This window comes from Camelus ferus, chromosome 17 (genome assembly GCF_009834535.1).
Source record: "Camelus ferus isolate YT-003-E chromosome 17, BCGSAC_Cfer_1.0, whole genome shotgun sequence".
In the NCBI taxonomy this organism is placed as follows: domain Eukaryota; kingdom Metazoa; phylum Chordata; class Mammalia; order Artiodactyla; family Camelidae; genus Camelus; species Camelus ferus.
In genome coordinates, this window is record NC_045712.1 from 49,445,396 (window position 1) to 49,469,900 (window position 24,505).

The 24,505-nt window shown below is 40.2% G+C and overlaps 1 protein-coding gene across 4 annotated transcripts in view; it reads left to right on the top strand.

The window, feature by feature from the left end:
- Positions 1-24,505, top strand: part of NEK10 (NIMA related kinase 10) — a 152,805-nt gene that overhangs the window by 55,016 nt on the left and 73,284 nt on the right. For all 4 annotated transcript variants that reach the window (XM_032459417.1, XM_014561306.2, XM_032459418.1 and 1 more), the window contains 11 exons: positions 508-647; positions 1,620-1,681; positions 3,289-3,366; positions 5,101-5,165; positions 6,570-6,672; positions 6,764-6,892; positions 7,398-7,535; positions 10,437-10,482; positions 12,690-12,811; positions 12,972-13,074; positions 19,654-19,729. In XM_032459417.1, the coding sequence (XP_032315308.1) occupies positions 508-647; positions 1,620-1,681; positions 3,289-3,366; positions 5,101-5,165; positions 6,570-6,672; positions 6,764-6,892; positions 7,398-7,535; positions 10,437-10,482; positions 12,690-12,811; positions 12,972-13,074; positions 19,654-19,729 (1,062 nt within the window). The remainder of the gene's footprint in view (positions 1-507; positions 648-1,619; positions 1,682-3,288; positions 3,367-5,100; positions 5,166-6,569; positions 6,673-6,763; positions 6,893-7,397; positions 7,536-10,436; positions 10,483-12,689; positions 12,812-12,971; positions 13,075-19,653; positions 19,730-24,505) is intronic.

Below are 24,505 nucleotides of genomic sequence, written 5' to 3' on the forward strand. Positions count from 1 at the left end.
GACACGGCCCGCAGAAGATGGGTTTTCAACATGTGGTTCATTGATATCCCTCAAATCGAGAATAAAACAAGGAATTTTTGAAAAACGTCTGTGATCTAATAGGAGAGAGCTTTCCTAAAATAAAAGAAGACTGGAATGTAAGGGGAAAAGACAAAACTCAGAATGATAAAGGCTGAGGTGTATTCAGGTAACTGGCAGGAGAGTAGAGTTCAAAGCAAAGGGGGCCGCGTGGAGCAGTGGGGGAGGGTCCGGCTTCTCAGTGACCGGTGCCCGGCGGCTCAGTAACCACGTTGGAAAAAAAGCAGGGAGATGACTGCTGTCTCACACCATGCACACAATCACTCCCAGGTGGACTGGGGGTCAAACGATAGCGCCTGCGCAGGAGGGTCCTCATGTCCCGGGGGAGGCTGAGATCGCTTCACGAAGCCCGTTTACACAGGACCTGGAAAGCACTGACCCTGCAGGAACATGGTTAATGTGGTCTGTGCATTAACTTCTCTTTTTCAGAGACAGAAATTTTGTTTCTGATCGTTCGTCCATTGGAAGCCTGTCTAGTGCCAATGCCGCAGGCCGAATCCAGCAGCTTCACCTGTCAGAAGATTTAAGCCCTCGGGAAATACAAGAAAATACTTTCTCTCTGCAAGCAGGTATTTACATCATGTTACTATGTTTTACTATTAGATGCTGCTTAAACTTTGTGTTCTGGTATAAGATTATCATGATAATATTAATCAGGTCCAGTCTGTAACTTTAAAAAATGTGAACTTTAAAAAATGTGAAGATTTGCAAATGTTAACCACTATATATAAAAATAGATTTAAAAAATTTCTTCTGTAGAACACAGGGAACTATATTCAATATCTTGTAATAACTTTTAACAAAAAAGAATACGAAAACAATTATATATATATATATATATATATATGCACGACTGGGACAGTGTGCTGTACACCAGAGACTGACACATTGTAACTGACTCCACTTCAGTTTAAAATATTTGCGTTAAAAAAAACTGTGACATTAAATCCATGTGGATGCCTGAAACGTCTTGGTACCACTGTTGGACTCGCAGGTTAGCAATACCAGACATTCCTCCCCTTCCATGTCCTGGACGTCTGGATGCCTGGGATTGGATGCCTGGCCCCTTCCACTTACCAGTTCTGTGGCCTAGTCTATTAACCTCTCTGAACCTCAGTTTTGGCTTTGGTAATGCTGGTAATTGTAGTTCATACCCTGCTTGTAAGGGTTAATTTGGACAATATATTTAAAGTACTCGCTATTTACTGAAATATCATAGATGTGTATTGAGCACCTGCTAAGTGCTGGGCACGTTGGGCACTGGGGGTTGCAGTGAACTGGGTAGAAGCAGTCCCTGCCTCCTGGTACACAGTAAGTGCTCAATCAAAGATTGCCATGGGGTGTACGAGCCCATGAGTTACATCAAGAGGAGAGTTAGAAGCCGTTGAAAGTCAGTTTCCTTTCTCCCAGAGCCATGCCAGAAGGGAAGTTCATGTTGTTGCCAACAGAACTCTCCCTGGCAGGGAGTTAGGGTTTTGACGTAGCAGTAGCAGTGTGGCCGCGGCGATGACAGACGTGCTTTTTGGTGGTTTTCCTTGCAGCCTGCTGCGCAGCCCTCACTGAACTGGTGCTCAACGACGCCAACGCCCAGCAGGTGGTTCAGGTGAGGAGGCTGCTCTCCGGGGCAGGGCGCCAGGACCTGCGTCACCGTGGAGGGGGCCTGCCTCAGGGCACCTGTGTCCCAGAGCGTAGCTTCTGGGATCCCGTCAGCATGCTTTTAAAATGTTTCCATGTATCTTACTTAATATATAAAATTCTGTTGTACCTTCTTGTCCTCTTTTAACTCACCTGGCCTAAAAAGAACTGCCATGTAGTTAATTGATGTTTCTTCTCTGTATGATGTGCAGTCTTTCTCATTTTCTTTATCTTTGTTTTTTTTAAAACTATTCTGAGCATAGAGGGTACCGTGAGTTAAGCGTAGCAGTCACTTTAAGAGTTCATCAAGTTATTCAACTGGGGGCGATTGAAACGCACTAAACAAAATATTTATTGCAAAGCAATAATCGCAAAGCATTATTCATTAATGAACCCCACTACATATACAGTTACATACATATGTGTGTGTGTGCGCGTAAACACACACCTTTGTATACAACTCGTCTGTGTTTCCATTCTGAAACTTCCTGCTTGTTGAATTTTACAGAGGAAACTTTCTGGGGGGTCAGTATGACATAACTTCAAAATACATAAATTCATAGAGTTAGTAAGAGCCCCGGTCCCCAGAGCTCAGCAGATCAGGGGTGGCTGGTGGGGCTGGAGGAGGCTGAGTTCTGATATCATTATGTGCTGTCTTGGCCCCGAAAAAGTGACTTAGCCTCTCTGAGTTTGGCTTAGTCATGCATCTAACAGGGACATTATAGGCGAATGCACAGAATAGCTATAAAGACTAGGTGCAGTAAGGCAGATAAAGCTCTTCCCAGGTAAAATCTAAGTGCCCACACAGAGTAGAATTCAGTAAATTATAGGTTTAATAGATAATAAAAAAGTAGCAGTAAGGTAATACTTGGTATTCACTCCTCCCTGTCGGTATTTGTATTAGAATAAATTTAGAAAGATGTTAACTATTTACGCAAGTAACTTTCATTCTCTTTTTGTTTTGTTTTGTTTTTGCTTTTGGGTTTTTTTTTGGGTGAGGGGAGGTAATTAGGTTTATTATTTATTTTTAGAGGAGGTGCTGGGGATTGAACCCAGGACCTCGTGCCTGCTGAGCATGTGCTCTACCACTGAGCTATATACCTCCCCCCTCATTCTCTTTTTTTAATCTTTTCTATTTCTTTTATTTCTTTTCTTTTCTTTTCTCTAATAATTTATTTACACATATCATTTAGTTAACAAAACTATAAAGGGAGAAAATCATATTTCATAATTAGATTAATTAAATATTTAAAGTGCAAAATATAAAGATATTTGGATCCCTTTACTCTGTCCCCTTTTTGGCCCCCTACTGTTTGTTTTAAAAGTATTTAAATCACTTCTAATTGATATACTTTGCTATTTATAATTTTTAATGACAGTTGAAATTGTAAGATTGTGGTTATTGTCTTTGGTGTTTAGAAGTATTACACTGACATACTTTGTATTGTCCTGTGATATTTACCTATGGTTCCAGAATTATACTAACATTTCTTCTGTAATATTTTTAAATTCCTCACTTCCTTCTTTATGGCATTGTTCCTGGTCACTGATAACATGGCACCTTTATTCTTCCAGGAAAACGGTGTATATACAATAGCAAAATTAATTTTACCAAACAAACAAAAGAACGCAGCAAAAACTAATCTATTACAGGTAATAAACATGTCCATTGTTCCTTAATATCAAGTTACTGAAATCTGGGGAGATTTTGATAATATAATCTATAATTTTTTAGAATTTTTAGCCCCTGTACTGACCATGAGGGAAAAATAACCACGAGGGAGGCTGGCATGAAAACAGATGTTATTAAAACAATGCAAAAGGCTTAACAGTGGCTTCTCTGCAGGGAATTAGGTGATTTTATTTAGATAGTTCTTTTCTTATCAGTAAGTTCTGTTTTTAAAAAAAAAAACACAGGCTTGTGTATCAGAAAATAATAAGGAGGAAATTATATACCATCTTTAAGCTCAGACCACAGTCACTAACATTCCACCTTCACAAAGCCATATCTGTCAGAGTCTCTTGATGGAGGAGGGGGTCCTGGCCAGGTGGATAGAGGGATAGAAGTGAGCACCAGTGACATCTGCCACGGCAGGAAAGGCATCCACACGGGGAACGGCACGTGCGAAGCGTGGGAGGCTGGCGGCTCGGAGGGGCCGGGTGTGTGGGTGCGTTGGGAGTGCCTTAGGAGATGAGGGCTGGAAGGTAAGAAGCGGGCACGTTATGCAGGGTCCTGTGTGCTTTCTCAAGGAGTGGGCATCAGGGGGCCAGTGTTCCCCAAGACCACCAGAGTGATAAAATCAGACTTAAGCCTTTTCAGTAGTTGCATTTCATCCTTTTTTTCATGTCATCAGAAAAGAAAGTAAGAAACAGCCTTTGCCTTCAGTGTGATTTAAGAGCTTTGACCCAGAAAGCTGGGCAGACCAGGCAGAAAGTGTCTGCTGGTGTCTGTGGGCTGGCAGGCAGAGGCTTTGAAGGGCTACCGGTGAGAGCGTACAGGGGTGGGACTCGGTTTCCCTGGCATGGCGCAGACGCGTGGCGCTGCACTGGAGCACAGACGGAGTCCGGTGCATCCTGCAGATGTGTTTGTTAAGCCCGCGGAGGTTTTTACAGATTTATGTGGAAATTCTTCCAAGGCACACGCATGCTCCCCACTGCTGCGTGTCAGTGGCTTCTCCAGGCGGTTTTACGTGTGACCCTGGTGTGGTCAGATCACTAATTTTATGAAATGCTTCCAGATCCAAATGCAGGAGGCCCTGATGGCCCGTGCTGGCCGGCTGGGCGGGGGCTCACTCTCTGGTCTCAGCTCTGCAAATGCCAGGTGTTTGTTTTCCTTTGTCTCCCAGGCCTCTCTCTGAGTGTTCTGGGGAGTGACTGGAGAGTGTTCTATTTGGGGAAACGCTTAAGACTTTACTCAAGAGACCAATTTGTCAAGTTTGAGTCCAGTGTGCTTGTGGTTATTTTTATATGTCATCATTTCTAGTGTTTATTTTCTCACAGAAACCATGTCAATATTGAGGAATACACAGCAGGCTAGAAACAAAACAAACCTTGAGCTCCTGGAAACCTTAGGACGTGCAGTTTTCTCAGCAGAGGAGTTTTATTTCTTGTCTCTGTTCCTTGTGTACTTTCTGGCAAGGAGCGAATGACGGGCACTGAGTGAAGCAAGGCCAGAACCCTGCCTTCCACGACACAAACGCTTTTTAAACAAGAGAACCAGCCCAGGTGCTGTTGTATTTTGTGTTCAGTTACAAGATCTGGCTCCCGTGCAGACCAGCCACACGCAAGCCAACCCACGTTAGTGGTCACTTCATGATAGTCTGTCCTGAAAATGGTTTACTTCGTTGGACTCCAGTCTGAGACTCACACATCCTTTTCATTTTCCAGTGTTACGCATTCAGAGCCTTGAGATTTCTCTTCAGTATGGAAAGAAACAGACCCCTCTTTAAAAGGTATGAGCTTAGAAAAATTTAAGTCACCAATGATCATCGGACTCAGCTGTTTACACATAGCTGCTTTAGCTGCCAACAGTGAGAAAGGATCAGGATGCAAAACGTGTGTCTTCAGATTTTTAAAAATCACTGATAAAAAGACCCTGAGTGGTCCTAGTGGTGTTTGAACACTGACAATTCACAAAATGGTGAGGAAAGCACAGAAATCACCGTATTAGGACAACTCTTGTAATTACATGTGACCACTGTGATTTTTCAGTTTTCTCTCTTTTTTTTTTTTCTTTCAGACATTAACATTTTAAATGGATGAAATAAAACTGTGTGCTTGTTTTGGCCCATTCAGAGAGGACCAGAGTTGACCGTGGTCATTTCCTTTTAGTCAATAGAAAGGAAGTGTTTGTCTGGGTGTCCTTCGCAGGGTAGGAACTCATGTGAAGGGGAGGCGGCTGGATGTTCCCGGATCAGAAGGCCGTGTGGTGAGCGGGACAGAGAACCCGCCACCCTGGGAAGCAGACACTGGTTTCCCGCAGGTGTGTCTGCACGCCGCTGAGACAGAGGTGGCCAGCTTAGCTGCAGGCGTAGGTCTGAGTTCTTACTGGAAGGTTACTGGTGAGGCAGGATGGAAAGAACACCTGGAGTTAATATAACATCTTTTGTTCAGAAGCGTGGGATATATTATGTTTTTACTTTTATTTCTTCGTGACACTTGAATTTAGGGGAAGAAAAGGAAGTAAAATTAGTTATTCGTTATAGCCTTTCATTTTAAGGCCCCAAATCATCCATTTCAGTGGATTTAAAGATTTTAATAAATCCTTGAAGCCAGTACCTTGGAAATGATGCAGAATCTCTTCATTTTTTTTTTTTCTTCACCTGTATTTTAATTTTATTTTCATAAAACATTCAAAGTTAGGTTAATGTTTACTTCCTAGGGTTAACATGAGGACTACATCAAATGGCATTTGTGAAAATGCCCCGGGCTCAATAAACACCCAGTAAACATTCATTCCTACTGTGTTTAATACTATACCCCTGATTGTCTTACAAATAAGGTTTCTGTAAAAATCTGTGTCATATCTTTTTTTTCCCTGTCATGGCAAAAAGCACATAACATGAGAGCTACCCTCTTAGCAGATTTCTAAGTGTGCAGTACAGTGTCCTTAACCGTAAGCACAGTGTCATACAGCAGGTCTCTAGAGCTTTCCTTCCCAGTCATTTTCCTTACCCTTTAAGAACTGTAGCTTTAGTTTACGTTTGCGAGGTAAGTCAGTGAGTGTTATTTTCCCCTACTTGTTGGATAGTGTATGTAATGTAACTAACCTGTGAGTGAACTGGGTCCAAAAGGGGAGGAACAGGCCCCAATTTCCAAGTCGTACTTGACGCATGTGTGTGTGTTTTTCTATGTAGACTTTTCCCCACCGACTTGTTTGAGATCTTCATTGATATTGGACATTACGTTCGTGATATCGCTGCTTACGAAGAATTGGTATCAAAGTTGAATTTATTAGTGGTGAGTCTTGAGTTTTAAATACTTCGGCAGGCTGCTCTGTGGTCAGGATGGATTTATCACAGCAACCCATTCCCTTTTATTTTTTGGTTAGGAGGATGAACTGAGGCAAATTGCTGAGAATATCGAAAGCATTAATCAGAATAAATCTCCTTCGAAATATATAGGCAACTATGCAATTTTGGATCATCTTGGAAGTGGAGCTTTTGGTTGCGTTTACAAGGTGACTTTGCCCTTGGCCAACATTTCGGATATTCCCAAAAAAGCCAGGGTCCCCCTCGTGCACCCACACGCAAGTGAATTCGAGCCCTCGTCAAGTGAACAAAGATACAAAAATCAGAATGATTGGTTTTGTCCAACAGATGGTTGCACTGATGTTGTCTTATCTTAGCTCTCAGCTCTAGAAACTGATCACTGACCTTGAAAGATAAAAGCTATCATTAATTTTTCATAAAAGTAGTCAAAATGGCTTGTCCCAATGCATGACACGTTCTCTAAATTCACACCAGTGTTTCTGTATTTCCCAGTAAAATCTTAACTAAGTATTGCAGACTGATCTAGGAGATACCAATGTTTTGAGCTGATCTCAGTGTAGATAGAAATTGAATTTTTTAAAATATATGACTTATTTAGATGACTTGGATTAATCATGTGACTTTATTAATCTAATCGCTTTCTTCCTCTCTCTACCCCCAACCCGTTCATTTTTTTTATCTTCTTTATTTTAGGTTAGAAAGCGTAGTGGTCAAAATCTTTTAGCAATGAAAGAGGTCAATTTACATAACCCAGCGTTTGGAAAGGATAAAAAAGATCGGGACAGCAGTGTAAGGAATATTGTTTCTGAATTAACCATAATTAAAGAGCAGGTAAATGTTTTTGTTCATGAAGATGATTTCCTTAAATAAATGTCATCAAAAGAAAGTAGAGTTCTTGTGCTATTCTCGTCCCTGTGTACGAACTGGTTGTGTTTAAAACAATTGACCTTGAGGTGATGTCAGTTACCAGGTTTTCTCCTAAGGCTTGACATTGAACCCCAAAAAGTTTCTGGAGTTGTGTCAGGGCCAGGGATGCAGACAGTTGAGTTTACAGCCCAGAGAGTATCATTTATGAGAAATCCTTCTCTTTCCATTGTAAGCACACCCGTTTCCTTCTGATTATATTGTAGAATATTTGGTTACTTAGTTGTATGTATAAGAGCATGACTAAGACTTCCTTGACTTTTGTCATGTGGAACCAAGCTGTTAACATTCCTCAGATCCGGCTTACTTAATACAAAATGTGGATTTTCAAGGTGGGTTATTTACTGGCATGAACGAAATATTCTAACATAGTGTAACAACTATGATTTTGAAGAGTTTTTTCGGGAGAAAGAATAAACATGTCAGAAGAGAAATGGGATTTGCTTTTGTGCTCAAAGAGCACGTCGGTTTCTTCTTCAGCTTTTCGTGTTTGTACGTGCATTACGGATACTGTTCATCTGTCCCTCCTGTGGAGACCCGTCAGTTCCTGGCTCTTTGTTTTCCACTAGTTAAGTCTGCACAGTATCTGTGCTGAGACGTGAACACCATACATATGATCTTTGTTCATTGAAATCTACAGTTCTGCTCCAATTTATAATTTAAAGTACATATCATTAATAGATTGCTTCCTAGTTGACTTTTATGTACAAATAGATTAGATTTTTAAAAGTTCGTGTCTGCTTGTGTTCTGATCATTGAGCCTTTGGCAGCGTGATGTTTCACTACAGCCCAAGGCGAGAGCTTGGCTTTTGCTCTAAGCTGATCTAGTGTCTTCATTTGAGCCCAAATCTGGATATAGCCCTGGCCAGGGAGCTGGGTCCAGAATATGATTCTGTTGCTTACCTGGTCCCATATTGTTTAAAATCCGTTGACCACTTACTCACTGATGAGGTAGCTATTGGTTTTAGTCTATCTTCTAAGGAAAGAAAAGTGTCAGGGTGGGGCCTTAGAAGAGGCCTCTGCTTGAACTTTGAGAAAGTTCAAAATTGTAGAACTGTCCTCGCGCCATGGGCTTGAGCCCACGGAAAGGATAGGCGAAGTCTAAAAGGAGGAGGTGATGAAGGACAGAAGGGACAGAAATGGGACTAGAATGAGAGGGTTGGGCGTGTCAGTATTAAGGCAAAGCTGCAGTAACAGAGAAGCTCTGCAGCTCATGGGCCTGAAGGAGAGGCCTCATGGCTCAGCGAGGCCCGTTCTTTCTGTCCCATTGCAGCCCACGTTTCTATCCGGGTGGGTGCGGCCAGTGTTCAGGGTTCAGACACAGGAGGACACATTTCCCCTCGCACTCCGTTGGGGAGAACTAAGTGGTGAGCGCACTTGAGGCTGCAAGAGAGGCTGAGTGATGTGCTCTGTGATGGGGAGGCCATGTCCCGCTGCAGCTCGGCTGTGGTGGAGGAGTGTGAGGGCAGATTTTTGGTAGTTAGCTGGCAGACTCTCCTTCAAAATGGCTAGAGGGACAGACCAGAAAGAGATGCACTCCATTTACGGATGTACCAGTGACTATTCTCAGAAAAAGCAAATTTCAGTTTACTTAGAAACTCAAATTCTTAAGAAACTACAAAAATTTAGTATTCTTGTGGAAAATCACTCTTTTTTTTTTTTAAACAGAATTTCCACACTACATTCTGAGATAAACTATGTCAAAGAGAAACTGTTCTGGATACTTTTTTTGAGGTACAACTGACATATTAGCTTCAAGTGTACAACATGCTGATTTAATATTTGTGTGTATTGTGACATGATCAGCACAGTTAAGTCTGGCTGACGTCCACAGCCTGCACGTAATTACATGCTTTTTCCTTGTGATGAGAACTTTCAGATGGCAAGGAAGACTTTATTCAGGACCACTGCAATAGAAATCAAACTGTTGCAGTAGCGGGGAGAGATTAAACTGAACTCTGAACAAAACAGGATAGCTGGAGATTTACAACCGAAAGGCAGGGCCGGAGGCGGGGCAGGCGGTGGAAGAATGGAAAATCACTAACAGGAATTTGGTTAGGTATCAGATTGGGGGAAGAAAAACTTGATTAGATAACAAGGATGCAGGGGAGGGGGTTATTAGAGTGTGACTGGGTATCAAGAGTGGGGAGATTCTCATTAAACTGGCTTAGCAGGATTCTTGCTAAATCCAGGCAGGCCAAGGAGGAGACCTGGCGAGAGGAGGGCTCAGAGGAGCCTGACCTAGGTTTGTTCTGGGAGGGAGTGCTTGTCAACTATTATTATAATTTAAGTGGTAAATGGAGTTTGTAACTCTTGGATTATTACAGTTTCACACTAGTTAGTTTGGAGAGCATAGAAAGACATCAAATAGACACAAACAGTGTATATAAATACTTAAGTAGCAGGGAGCGGTTAAGGGCATAGAAGTATTTGTTCAAAATTAATTGCTCTGTTCCAGTTTTCTCTGCAGTGTGTGTGTGGTGTTGGAACAGGGGTGGCTAAATGAATTCTTCAGATTCCTTCTAGTTCTGCAATCCTGTATTTCAATTAAAGTAGATGATAAAGTCCAGTCAGTTTTTAATTCTGTTGGATGAGGCTATTCGGGGATTGCTATTTTCAGAACAGTTTTGTAAGCTGCAAATAAAAAAAATCATGAAAAAATAAGATGTTATCTCGAAGTGCTTAGTTTTATAAATAAATATGGACATAATACTTTATTGTTTTCAAATACGACGTCCAACTAAATTGTCTGTGAAAACAAGCTTGTATTTTGAAGTAGTGTAATGATTGTTACTGATTTTCTTACAGCTTTATCATCCCAATGTTGTACGCTATTACAAAACATTTCTGGAAAGTAAGTATGAGATTTCATGTTAAGGAAATGTATCTATGTCACTTACGTATTTTTATTTTTGAATGTTACAAAACAAGCTTAATCAACTATTTTCTTTACTTTTTTGTTGTTTATGTGATAGTGTATGATGTTGTGCATCACGTTCTTAATAAATGAAACACTGATAATCAATGATGGGAAGATAGTTACAAGATATTTAGATTCCTGCGTGGGAGACTGCGTGAACAAACCAAAAGAGTAATTGTTGCCATTTTCATATACAAAAAGTCCTTAATAGGGTCAGGGGAAAAGAAAACTAAAGGATGGTGGCTTCTTTAAGGGAAAATTAAAAGTTGTTTTTATTGAGTCAGATGACATTTTCCACCCCACTCCCCCCATAAATTGGGCTGGGTTTTGGAGATTTCCAAGTTCACATAATTGCCACATGGTGGCGGCGGAGCCCTGACTGATTCTGCAGACAGGCAGGCTCCTTCTGTAGGATGATGGAATATGGAATCAAATGGTTGGGATAAATAGTCGGTCACTTGTTTAAAAAAAGTAGGACCTTTGTGAGGAGGGTATAGCTCAGTGGTAGAGTGCCCGCTTAGCATACATTGAGGTCCTGGGTTCAATCCCCAGCACCTCCATTTAAAAAAAAAAATCCTAAAATTAAACCCAATTACTTCCCTCCTCCAAAAAAAAATTAAAAAATAATAATAAGTAAAAATTTTATAAAGTAGGACCTTTGAAGTAATATTGATAAACCTTAATGTGCCCCACATGTGAAATTTCAAAATAAATCTGCATTTGAAGGGGCTTCCTTAGCACCTCTTTATCAGCGCTTTTGTTATGCAAACTTGTTGTGTACTTTGGCAGATTCTCTTACACCAGCTCCCTTCCTCTGGTTACTCAGAGGAGCTCAGTGCTGAAACTGTAGAGTAAATCCTGTCCCCTTGGCCATTTGTTCTCGATAGTAGAACAATTTCCCATAATTTAGTGCATATCCCATCATAAGGAGGTCTAGATTGGCTCTGACTTGTGCTGAAGTGACACAACTTGTCTTAATTTAAAAACAAAATAACTCTTAATACCATGACTTCTCCCAAAAAGAATTAGAGGTGGCTTCAAAATAACCAAAGTATAATGAAATAGATTAGGAAGTTGTGATAAAAAGAAGTAAAAGGTGATCAAATTAAAAATAAAGCTAGAGGTAAGGTTAGTACGTACAGTAAGCATCTTGGGATTATGAAAAATGGGAAACAATATAAATGCCAGCCTTTAGGAGCATGATTAAATAAATCGGGATCCATCGGTATTGTGGAATACCGTATGACCAACAGAAAGAATGGCATGGTTCTGTGTGTGCTGACAGAAAAGAGTGTTGAATGAGATCATGGATGGCTCTAATAAATGTGGGGAATATCTGAGGATTAAGACACCTCTAATAAAAGAAAAAAAAAAGAATATTGAGTGAAAAAAGTGTAAGTGTGGTTTCATTTCTGTAAGTATTATAAATGTATGTCCAAAACATGATGAAAGATACACATTGCATACTGTTGGTGACAAGTTTCATGTTGGTGCTGGAGGAGAAAGGAGAAATTACTTCTGTTCCCGGGCATATTAAGCAAAGAGACAAATCGTCAGCTGTGAGATTCCCAGGATCCATAAGCTGAAAGCAGGAGATGTCAGCCCTCTTAGCTCTTGAGGGGCCATAACAGAAATTCCTCTCATGGGTGGTGTGTCCAACTATGTCATTGCTAAACCATGGTATGAGTTCATCGTAAAAGAATCTAACGTAAATCTGACACTAAAGAACAGTGTAGTTTAAAATGCAATTTTCTGAGTGTCTGGCTTGATTTAGGTGATGTTTAGACCACTGAGAGGAAGGTGGGTTTAGCCGTTCTTTAGGGACTCCTCCATGACTTGGGGTCATTTACTTACTCTCTTTGGTGCTTCTCAACTGTGCCACATCCTGGTGTGCGTAGAAGATGTTAATATTTGCCAGTGTAAATTTAAGCTCGGAGGTTGCCTGTAGCTGGAAGAGATTGTTGCTGGGCTCCAGGTTGCCCCAAGACCCCCTCCCGCCCATCCCCTCCAGAGCTGAGTGGGTCCATAGCTTCGCACATCTCTCAGCTCTTTAGGGAAGCTTGGATTCTAATTCATAAGTTTTCTCAAGATGTCTGTATTGAGTGTAAATTTCCATTACCTTTTTCTTGTGTTTTGTATAGATGATAGTTTGTATATAGTTATGGAACTTATAGAAGGGGCCCCTCTTGGAGAGCATTTCAGTTCTTTGAAGGAGAAACAACATCATTTTTCTGAAGAGAGACTATGGAAGATATTTATACAGGTACACTTCTATCTTCATTAACTTCTTCCATGAAAGCAGTGAAGTTCTGAGCTGACTGCCCACAGCCGCGTGTAGTGGTTATGAGTGGCTGTCTGTCTGTCTGTCTATCTATCTACATATATCGGGGCAGTGACATTTGTTTGTTATTTGTTGTTTGAAGCTATGCTTGGCTCTTCGGTACCTGCACAAGGAGAAGAGGATCGTCCACAGAGACCTGACGCCAAACAACATAATGTTGGGGGACAAGGACAGAGTGACCGTCAGTAAGTAGAAACATCTTAACATTTTCCACTTGAGTCTGAATGTTATTCTACGGCAGAACCGTCCAGTAGAACTTTCTGCGCCACTGGGCATGTTCTAGATCTGCTTTGCCCAATATGGCAGCCACTAGCCACATGTGGCTGTTGGGCACTTGAAATGTGGCCAGTGTGACTGAGGACCTGAATTTTCAATTCTGTTGAATTTGAATTAATTTAAATATCCCAGTGTGACTGAGTGGCTGTTGTGCTGGGCAGTGACTAGTGTAGTTCTTAATGACTGAGTTATATTTTGCCCATTTGAGACAATTAAGTAAATAAATAAAGAGAATAAAGTCTTGAGGTACTTGAGCGTTTAATTCCCAGGTCAGTGGTTTCTAGGTTTTTCTTTCTGTGGAGCCCTGCTTCACCAGCAGAGGCTCGTATGACCGCCACCTGAGCACATTGCTGAACTCATTTAATAAAGTCTGTGACATACGGGTGACAGCTGTATGTATGGAGGCTTATAAACAATCCAGCCATTCGTGTCCTTCAACGTTTTCACTGTTTACCTCAATATTTTCAACTGTAGCAGGTAGGCCTTAATGTTATGTAAATATTTTCGATTTCTGAGACTCTTTGGCTTTAAGTGACGCAGTATTTTTTCTGGTTTCAAGCAAAGGAGCAGTGATAAATCTCAGAACAGAATTTTACCCTAGTCCAGTTTCTCTCCACTAAAGCAGTTGTCTGCAGGGCACTGACGGGCTGCCATTATTTTCAACGAGCGTGAAATGATTTTATGACTGAGAAAATAATCCACAGAGATCTGACGTCACTATTTGAAAAAACTGGTTGCTGGCCAATTAATGAGGAGTAAGAACAGTTGAGAAAGAGTGAGTTTGTGAAGATTGTGACGCGACCGGCAGAGAATTAGGCGAGGAAATTTAAGGTGCGATTTTAGACACGCGAAGTCAGAAATGTGATTATATCCTTTTCCTAGTTAAAATCCTTCAAGCAGCTCCCCCTGGCACTGAAGATAAATTTTAGATTCCTGAGGGCACTCAAGACCCTTTCTTCCTGATCTCACTCCTGCCCTTTGCTCTGGACTCATGGGACAGATGGCTGTTTCCTGAATAGCCCAGGCTGTGGTCGTGTTCCTCGTGGCTTCCAACATGTTGCTGTTTGTCTGGAATGCCCTTCTGGTGCTCAGTTCTAATCCCACTCCTCCAGGTGGCATCTTTGACGTCCACATCACATCAGGTGTGTTCTGAGTCTGGGCTCCTTTAGTCACTGGGCTTGCCTTGCTCGTAGTACATGAGACATTGGTTTCTTGACATCCTCTCCTTGAGGTAAGGGAAGCCAATTTCCTAGACTTTGTTCCTCTGGAAGCACTTAATAAATATTTATTGACTGTATAGAAGAATACATGAACAAGTAAATGAATGAATTTTGAAATCTTGGTATGATAGCCAAGACTGTGTGAAAAGAGTGCTTTAACACAGGAGGAACTGAAGATAAAGATGGAAATCAGGTCCATAAATGGAGAAAGATCCAAGCAGTTCCCAGTGTCATCTCAGCAAACAGTGTCACCCAGAGGGACTGAAAGGAAGGATTTTACTTTCTTGAATACCACCAAAGTTTGAGAAATCAAATGAGACCTGTCTTATATGGCCAGCATCCTTGGCATTTTAACTCTTTCCAGAGGATTAGAAGACTTAAATCATTGTTGATGGGCTCAACTGCTGCAGAGAAGTCTGTGTCATTACAGGAAAAATGAGTTAGTCAGGTCTTGCCCCATCTTGCTTTGAACCTGTTCTGTAGTTTATTTCCTATTAATCAGGTGTAGTGTCTGTTAGAGTTTGAGCTGGTACAGAACTTTGAGTGCCCTCAAAAGACTGCAGGATATTGAGTCCCCTGTATTGCATACCCTCATAGCATCTGTTGTTGGAGGAAGAGCCATAGAATTTATGGCATTTATGAAATTTCTCTCATGTTACTAAAAAAGCAAGAATATTTTCTGTCAGGTCCACCGCAGCTTCCTTGTATTGCCATTGGGTTGTGTAAAATGAAGAGATATTGAAGCAAATTCAGTCAAATCCAACTGCTAAAAAATGTTAAGATTAGTGATTTTATGACTGTTGGTGGGTCATTGTGCAATTCTGAAACTTGAATCAAGAAAAAGATGAGAACAGTAGTCTCAAGATAATTTGGCTATTCAGGGTCTTTGGTGGTGCCATAAAAATTTTAGAATTATTTGTTCTAGTTCTGTGAAAAATGCCTCTTGGTATTTTGACAGGGATTGCATTAAGTCTGCAGACTACCATGGGTAATATGGTTATATAACAATATTATGTTCAATCCATGAGCACAGTAGATCTTTCCGTTTGTTTGTGTCATCTCAATTTCTTTCATCAGTGTCTCATAGTTTTCTGAGTACAAGTCTTTCATCTGTTTGTTTAGATACATTCCTAGGTATTTTATTCTTTATGATGCAGTCGTAAATGGAATTGTTTTCTTAATTTCTCTTTCTGATAGTTTGTTGTTAATACATAGAATGTAACAGATTTCTTTATATTTTGTATTTTGCAACTTTACTGAACTCGTTTGTTAGTTCTAATAGTTTTGGTAGCATTGTTATGATTTTATATATATAGTATCATATCATCTTCAAACAGTGAGTTTTACATTTTCCTTTCCAATTTGGATCTCTTTGATTTCTTTTTCTTGTCTGATTGCTATAGCTAGAGTTCCAATACTGTGTTGAATAAAAGTGGCAAGAGTGGGCATCCTTGTCTTGTTCCAGATCTTAGAGGAAATTCTTTCAGCTTTTCATCATTAAGTAAATGATGAAAGTAAATAAAGGCCATATATTGTCTTTATTATATTGAAGTATGTTCCCTCTGTGCCCCCTTTTGAGAGTTTTTATTGTAAGTGGATGTTGAATTTTGCCAAAAGCTTTTTCTGCATCTATTGAGATGATCATATGGTTTTCACTCCTTCAGTTTGTTGATGTGATGTGTGACATTGATTGATTTGTGGATGTTGAACCATCCTTGCATCCCTGGGATAAATCCCGTCTGATTGTGGTGTATGATCCTTTTAATGAATTGTTCAGTTCTGTTTGCTAATATTCTCATTCATCTTCTGAAGCCTTGACTTGCCTGGGAGTTCGCTTCCAAGGCATATCACCCACATGGCTGGAACTCAGCCCCTCAGTCACCAGGATCACTCTTCTCTGTGTGGCCTCTTCAGCAGAATAGCCTGGACTGTTTTCTGTGGGTTAGGCAGATATTTCTCAATTATAATATTAAAAACATAATATGTAAAAGAAAAAATTAATAAGTTAAACTTCACTGAAGTTTAGAACTTCTGTTCTATGAAAGATTAAAAGAATGAAAAGACAAGTTGCAGACTGGGAGAAAATATTTGCAGATCGTCTATCTGTCAAAGACTTTGTATCAATAGTACAAATAATAAAAAAAACTCAATAATAGGAACACAAATGACCCAATAAAAATTTGTCAGATAGACGATCTGCAAATTTTGAATAAGCTCTTCATTAAAGAAGATACATAGATGGCAAGTAAGTACATGATAACTGTTCAACACTGGTGGTCTTTAGGGACATGGAAATTAAAGCTATACTGAGCTATCACTACGTCCTAATTAAGATGCCTAATTAAAAACACCCTGACCAACTCCAAATGCTGGTGAGGATGCAGAACAAGTAGAACTCTTACACATTTATGGTGAGAGCACATTGGAAAATATTGGCTTGCAGGTTTTTTTTTTTTTTTAAGAAATTAGACATACACTCATCATAGGATCCAGTCATTCCACTTCGAGGAATTTGTCAAAGAGAAATTAAAAATTATGTTCACACAAAAACTTGCATGCCACTATTGTACTTACTTGGTCTTGAGTCTTGAGTAGGAATGGTGAGAGTGGACCTCCTTGCCTTCTTCTGTTTTTGTGTATCTTTGAGTCAATACTACCTTGTCTGAATTACTATAGCCTTATAATAATTCCTACTATACTACAGAAAACTCGGTTCTCTTTTGTGTCAAAGTCCACAGCTCCTCTTGGCCCTTTTAATTTCTGCGTTAACTTATACTCAGTTTGTGAAGTTCTACCCAAAATATGAAGAGCCACTTGATCAGAACTACTTAACTTAGTTTAGGAAGAATGAAATCTGTGTCGTACTGAGAATCCTGATCCATGAACGTGGGCTTCCTCTCCATTAATTCTAGTCTTCTTTAAATGACTCTGTGACAGAATTTTATATATTCCCTGCGTAGGTTGTTCATGTCTTTTGTCATATTACTCCTAGATATTTGTTTCCAAGCTATTGCAATTAATGTGCTTTCTTTCAAAAAAGGAAAAAGAAAACTAAAATTGTTCCTGACTTATTTTTAAAATTCAGTTAATCAAGGCACATTAAACATGTGCTTATCTGACAATCTCTTCAAAGTATCTAGCAATGTATTAACAAGACTGCTGTTTCTTTTATTTCTCTTCTTTATTTTAATTGAGATGTAATTCACATAGGACGTAATGTTAGTTTCAGGTGTGCACCATAGTGATTTGATGTTTGTTATGTACTGTGAAACGATCACCGTAAGTGTGGCCAACACCTAGCCTTGATTTTGATCTTATGGGAAAGGCAGGCAGCCTTTTAACATTGAGCAGGAAGTTAGTTGTAGGTTTTCATAGATGCCCTTTATCGGGTTGAGATGTCTGTTTTCTACTTTGTTGAATTTTGTCAGACTGTTCTTATACAACTATTAAAATGCTCATCTGATTGTCCTTCTCTAATTTTCTGATCTGGTGAACTCTAGTATTGATTGATTTTTAAATATCGGATCAGCCTTGTACTTCTGGCATAAACCCGGCTTGGTCATCATGTGTTGTCCTTTTTATATATCTCTGGATTTAATTGATTTATATTTTATTGGTAATTTTTGTTGATAATATTCTCATTGCAATACTGTTCTGTGGTTTTCTTTGTCTGGCTTTGGTTCAAGGTAGCATTGGCTTCATAAAATGAGTTGGGAAGTGTTCTCTCTAATATTTTTTGGTAGAGTTTGTGCATACTGGTATTTTATCCCTTAAGTGTCAGGCTGAGTTTATAAATGAAATGATCTGGGCCTGATTTTTCTTTGTTGGCAGTGCAGTATTGTGTTTTGATAAGGATTTTGGGCTTTAGAATTAAGCAACTCCAGATTCACGACGCACTCTGTTAATTTCCCCTTGTGAGACTTTGGGCAAATCACTCATTCTCTTTGAGCCTCAGTTTCCTCATGTATAAAATGGGTGGTTGTGAAGATTAAATAGTGATAAACATCAGTTGTTCATCACTGTGCTATCCTACATTTGCAGACGTTAACTTATTCAGATTTTAGTATTATTTACTTCTATCTATGTTACTAAAATCCTGACTTTACAGATAGGAAAACTGTTGCAGAGAGAGATAGTATAACTTGCTCCAGTTTCCTCAGGTAGCACATAATGAAGCCAGGATTTGAACTGAGGCCATGTGGTTCCAGAGTCGGTGCCTTTAAGCACTAAGTGGCACTAAGAACAATAATTCCTACCTTTCAGGATCGCTCTGAGTGTTAAGTCAGACAATAGATGTAAAAGTGGCTTAATTTGTGCTAGATCAAGGTTGTTTAGTAAAAGGGCATTGGTATTAATAACATGAATTAGTATTATTTTGAAGTCAAGCTACTTCACAATATTTTCAACCTGTCAGAGACATTTTGGTATAGATAAATAACTAAATGCTTTTTATTAAAAATCATTGATGCAATTCCATATATATTTAGTGCACTTAAAAAGTGACATTGTGAACATCAGACTTTAGTAGGAATAGCGACTTGAATTCTGCTTCAACACTGCCTTTTTGTGTAAATCTGGTAATCAAACCTCTCGAAATGTTGGTAAATCTGTACGGTGATAATAGGAAAACATCTCTTTCTGCCACTTTGGTCTGAGTTGTTGAGTGGCTTAAAAAAGAGAAGTATTTGAAGATGCTTTGAAAAGTATAGCTAGTGTGAATAGTAACTATGAATATTTAATGTTCTAATTTTGAAATTAGGATCCTTTGTTAATGTGTAAGTATTTTCAGATGATTCTGAACATCATATTTACTACGACTTCGTACACACAGCTGCCATTTAATTTCAGGTTTTCAGACCTTCATGGTGATTGTTTAGGCTTACCATATTTGTTTATTTTTTTGGCCAGAAGGGGTGCCTGCCATATGCCAACACATAAGATTCATTTTATTTATTTGAAAATTGTAGGGGTGACCTAAAAAGTGGAATCACAGGTTCAGTACTTTTCCTATTTTTCAGTCGGTAAGACTTATTTTAGCTTTTTGAAGTGATGAGACTTCCCACGCCCATAGACACAGCATAACGCTGTAATGTACGAGTGCCATTAACGCAGGCTGGGAGTGGGTCAGAGGACTGGCGCGTGGGGCGTTGTGACGGGGACGAACTGTCTCTGTGAACTGAATAGTTTCTTGCACAGAATGTTAAAAGCTGAGGAACAATGCTAATTGCGGGAAAATATAATAAAATTGCTTTGTTTTTTGAATTGTAGCTGACTTTGGCCTGGCAAAGCAAAAACAAGAAAGCAGTAAACTTACATCTGTTGTGGGGACAATTCTGTATTCCTGGTAAGGACAATTATTTCATGGCTCTCAAACCTCATTCTTAACTGGTTTGGTCTTTCATTTCTTTTCTTGGGTTGCAAAGGTAAGACATTTATATATTTGACACATTTTTCTCAGTTATCCAGGTAGTACACATGTATAGAGTTATTATGTGTTTAAAATACCGTTTTCTTTCCCTTGAGGTAACTTGGTCCCTAATGGGGACTAATTTTATTACTTATAATTGAAATGATACTTGGCACATAGTAGGTGTGCAAAAGTTGTTGCATTAACCTGTGAATGAACTAGTAGGCTTACTATGCAATGTGACACTTGGAACATTTTATTGCATCTTTTGTGTATGTGACTCTTCTTCCCTCTTTCCATCTAAAGATATTCAAAGTCAGAGGAAGGGTTTTATGTCTTAATACCTGTCTCAGTGTCTGGCAAATAATAGGTCCTGAATAAATTTTAATATGTGAGTGAATAAATGATGACATACATACTTCAACATAGGTTTACAAAGGTGGTTGCTTCTTGGGTAAATGAGTGTTTGTATTTTGATGAATTGAGACCCTTGTAACTTTTCTAGCATGCTTTTAGGGTTCCTTTGCAACTCATTATTATGAAGTGAGAGTCTTCTTTTGCTGATCACATATCATTTGTCCGAATCTGTTGAAATTAGCAAGCAGATACGGTAGTCAGTAGACAGACAGATTTCAGTGAAATAGTCTTCAGGATCTCATTCCTCAGGTCAAGCAACTTCCATCTTCTTTTTTAATCTAGTCTGTTGACACACAGCAGAGCCCTGGGGATAGGATTCAGAATGAATTTTCTCCAAGGAGGGTGGAAATTGGAAATAAACAGCCCTATTGTACAAAATCCTTTCATACAAGAATGCTCAAAATGGTGTTTTTCGAAGGGTAAATTGTCATTTATTTTGCTAGAAATTCTTTACGTGTTTGTTTTTGAAACTAACATGATGAGAAGATGCAGAGGTTGGTGGCCAGGCTACCCCTGTCCCTTGAAAAGTGAAAGTTCATCTGTGCACTCAGTCTCTTAACAGTAAAGCTAACCCACCCATTACTTGCTGCTGGAAGAAGAATTTTCTTTTGTTCCACTTTGTGCTCTTTTTTCTGAAATAAAGTTTAATCACAAAAGTATTAAGTAATCATATGTTCTGAACAGATTCAGTTGTCAATCAAAGTGACATAACAAATGAAATACAAACTCGCAATAAGTAGATTTATTCCCAAGACTGAATTAATTTCAGAATTGCCAGTATGATAATTGGGTGTGTGTATGTGTGTGTGTTGTGTGTGTGTGTGTGTATGTGTGTGTTGAGGTGAGGGGCAGGAAATCTATGTAGTAGTAGGAAGAAATCTAAAACACAACAAATATCTTGTTGTGTTAGCCCAAAGATGAAGTCACATTCTCTTTTAATTTTTAAATTAACTAAAAAATTAAGAAAGCTGAACCTCCTAATATAGTTAAGCTATTATTTCATTTAGAAATGCCACGGATGTTTTAATAGCATGTACAGTGTGTCTTATGACCATTCATACTTCTATCAAGGTCTTTGTTTTTTTTTTAAACTACTTTAAAAAATGTATTTCTCCTCCCTTTTCCCACCTCCTCTCCCCTCTGGTTGTTGGAAATGCCCGTGTGGTAGGTTTTACTGTGAACTTAGGTTCACAAGCCATTTTTCTTCCTGATTCTTGATGTCTTCAGCTGAGCATGAAGTTAAAAGAACTCAGTTCTAAATTACATTCCATTACTTCCTTACTTTGGGATTTTCTAGAAGATAAGGATTCAAGTGAAATAGTTTGTTCAGGAGATGGTTCCAGGAAGCACTGGTCGGAGGTGGGGCTGGGGAAATGAGACCAAGAAGGGAAAGCAGCCTGGACAGGAAAGGTCAGCAGTCGGGCCCATAGACTGCTCTCTGGGACAGAGTGCACGGGCTGTCTCACAGTTGTCCTATGTGCCAAACGAATGGTAGGAGTGACTTTTCCCCTTTTCCCAGTCACAAGGGGCCGAGGGCTGCTCCAGGGTGGCCTTCAGGCAGTCCTGGCCTCCTGGGAGGAGGCCCACAGGCTTGGGACCTTGCTCAGTGCAGGGTGTCATGGGTGTGCACTGGAAATGTCAGTAGGAGGGGACCTGGCCGGGGTCCTGACACTGTCAGCTGTATAATCTCTCAAATTCTGTTATTCCAAGTTGAAGATATTTCCTGATATGTCCATTTGACATGTCCAGTTCCTTTTGAATTGTTTATATTCTTCTCTTTGGGTTTGCTCTGAGCTTGTAAATTGGGCAAAAGTAAGATGGATATCTTTCACAGTCTCTGCCCCGAGTCTCACACCTTCGTGCCTTTTCTTGAGTTGTCCCTTCAGCCATTCCCAGGGTATTTCCCTCCACATTCTGTAATCTCTGTGTAATCCTTATGAGCCCCTCTGAGCCAATTAATGTGGACCTGAGATGTTGTCCCTGCCCTCCAGGGTCCCCAGAGTTTGATGAATTTGATGTTTCCATGTCATTTTGTGCTTTCCTTTTGCCTTGGCTTCCTCAGACATTAACTTAGTCAACAGAAGAAAGTTCTTTCTCAGCCCCTGCAGGCAGGGGCTCGGAGCGCCCTTTGTTCTGTATCTCAGCTGCTAGTTAAGTGGTTTGTGGGCCCTGGGCTGACTGTGCTGGAACAGAAGGTCCATAAAACCTCCTTTTCTTTATCTGATTGGAGTCATTATTAAGCAGGCCTTTTTTATCCTTCTCATGGATAAGACTCTCCAAATATGGCCCTTGGCTCCCTTTTTTATCTCAGTGTCTCACTCCAGTTCCAGAGTGCAAAACTACGGTATTTTCAACTGCATTTTCAGAGCAGATTTTAGCGTTTGAAGCTCTGAGAAACATTTTAGGCTAGTTCATAGTTAGGCTACTTCAGAACATATATTTGGGATTTCTGGATAATAAGTAATGTTCTCGTAAAAATGGAAAACTTTGACTAATCCTGGAATGGGAATTCTTTGAGACTTTATTCCTTAGTGTAACCCCACTCATGTTACTACGTTAGGTAATGAAAAGAAAAGCTGGTGAAGTTTGCATTGGACAGATCAAAATAAACCTGTAGGTAAACCTGAACAAATAGACAGTGAAACATATCCGATTATGCTGAATGCACTTTTCAAGTTTTTAAGAGAACTCAGGGCTCTCAGACTCTTAATTGCTTAAGACACTTCAGTAGCTTCCAGCTGCTCCTAGTTTACGGACCAGGCCTCCCTGTGGTTTCAAGCTTGCAGCTCAGTGTGGTCTGCCCCCGCCACGTCCTCCAGCTTTACCTCCACCCAGACTTTGCTTCCCTGCTCTTGGCTGTTCCCTCTGTGTTCCTCTGACCACAGGGCTTTTGCACATGCTGCTCCCACTGCCTGGAATGCTCCTTTTCCCACTTGTCACCTGGTTAACTCTTTCTCACCCTTCACCTCTTGCTGGAATGTCGCCTCCTCAGGCAACCCCCCTAGTCAGGGCACGATTCTCCCAGTCTACACACTCTGTGCGCTTTTCCTTCACAAAGTACACTTCTGTATTTACTTTGTGATAGGCTGTGATGATCTTATTCCCTGCCGTCCCCAGCGCTGAGCCCAGAGTGTGGTATTTTATAGGCAAAAAAAGCAGTTACTGTATGGGGATCCGGTACTGTATGATTATGAACGGGACCTGAAATAATGTGCTGCTATAAAGGAAATTGCTCTGTTCCACTGGAACACATCTCCCACCCTGTCACTCTTCCCCTCAACCTCCGGCATGCTCCCGCCTGGACGCTGCTCCTCCAGGCACCTGCCACTCACCTCCTTTCCTTCCCGTCTCTGCTTCAGTGTCGCTTCTGCAGAGAGGATTTCCTGACCCCCGCCCCAGACAGCAGCCTCCTTCATGCTCTGTCCCTTTGTCTTTATTTCTTCGTAGCACTTGTCAGTACTGTCTGACATGATGTGGTATTTGAATTGGTTTATCCTGTGTCTCTTCCACTAAAATGCAGACTCCACGACAGCAGAACTGGTGTCTCCCAGGGGCCCAGAGGAGCAAACCAACAGAATCCTAATAAATATTTTGAATTATTTTTTAACACCTTTATTGTGGTATGATTCCTGGACTGTAAACTACACGTATTTCAGATGTACAGTTTGATGAATTTTGATAGATGTCCACACCCATGAAACCACCACCACAATCAAGACAGCTGACATTTCCAGCACTCCCCAAGAGGGGCACTTTTCGAATAACAAAGTGAAACTGAGTCCTTCTGGTTTTGTCTTAAAATGTCTTTATTTTAAAAACTTTAATGAAGAGTAATTGGGAAAAGTTGACAAATATAATTGTCTGTGTTTAAAGTATGCAACACAATTTGATACACATGTATTGTGTGATGATTACCAAGATCAGGATGATGAACACATCCGTCCCTGACATCTTTAACTCCTTTTTGTTCTTGTTCTTGGAATGCTGACGCTCAGCGCTCAGGGACTTTTAAGTACATAATAGCATGTTATTCACTCTAGTCCCCAGGCTGTACATGAGATCCTCAGAACTCATTCTTCTTCTAACTGAAAATTTGTACCCCTTGGCCTCTATCTCCCCATTTTTCCCTCCCCCCAGCCTGTGGCAGCCACCATTCCACTCTCTGTTTCTATGAAATCAACTCTTTTTTCTTTGTCTTTTTCTTTTTTTTTGTCTTTGTCTGGCTTATTTCTATTAGAACAATGTCCTCCAGGTTCATTTGTGTTGTTGCAAATGACAAGATTTCCTTTTTAATGG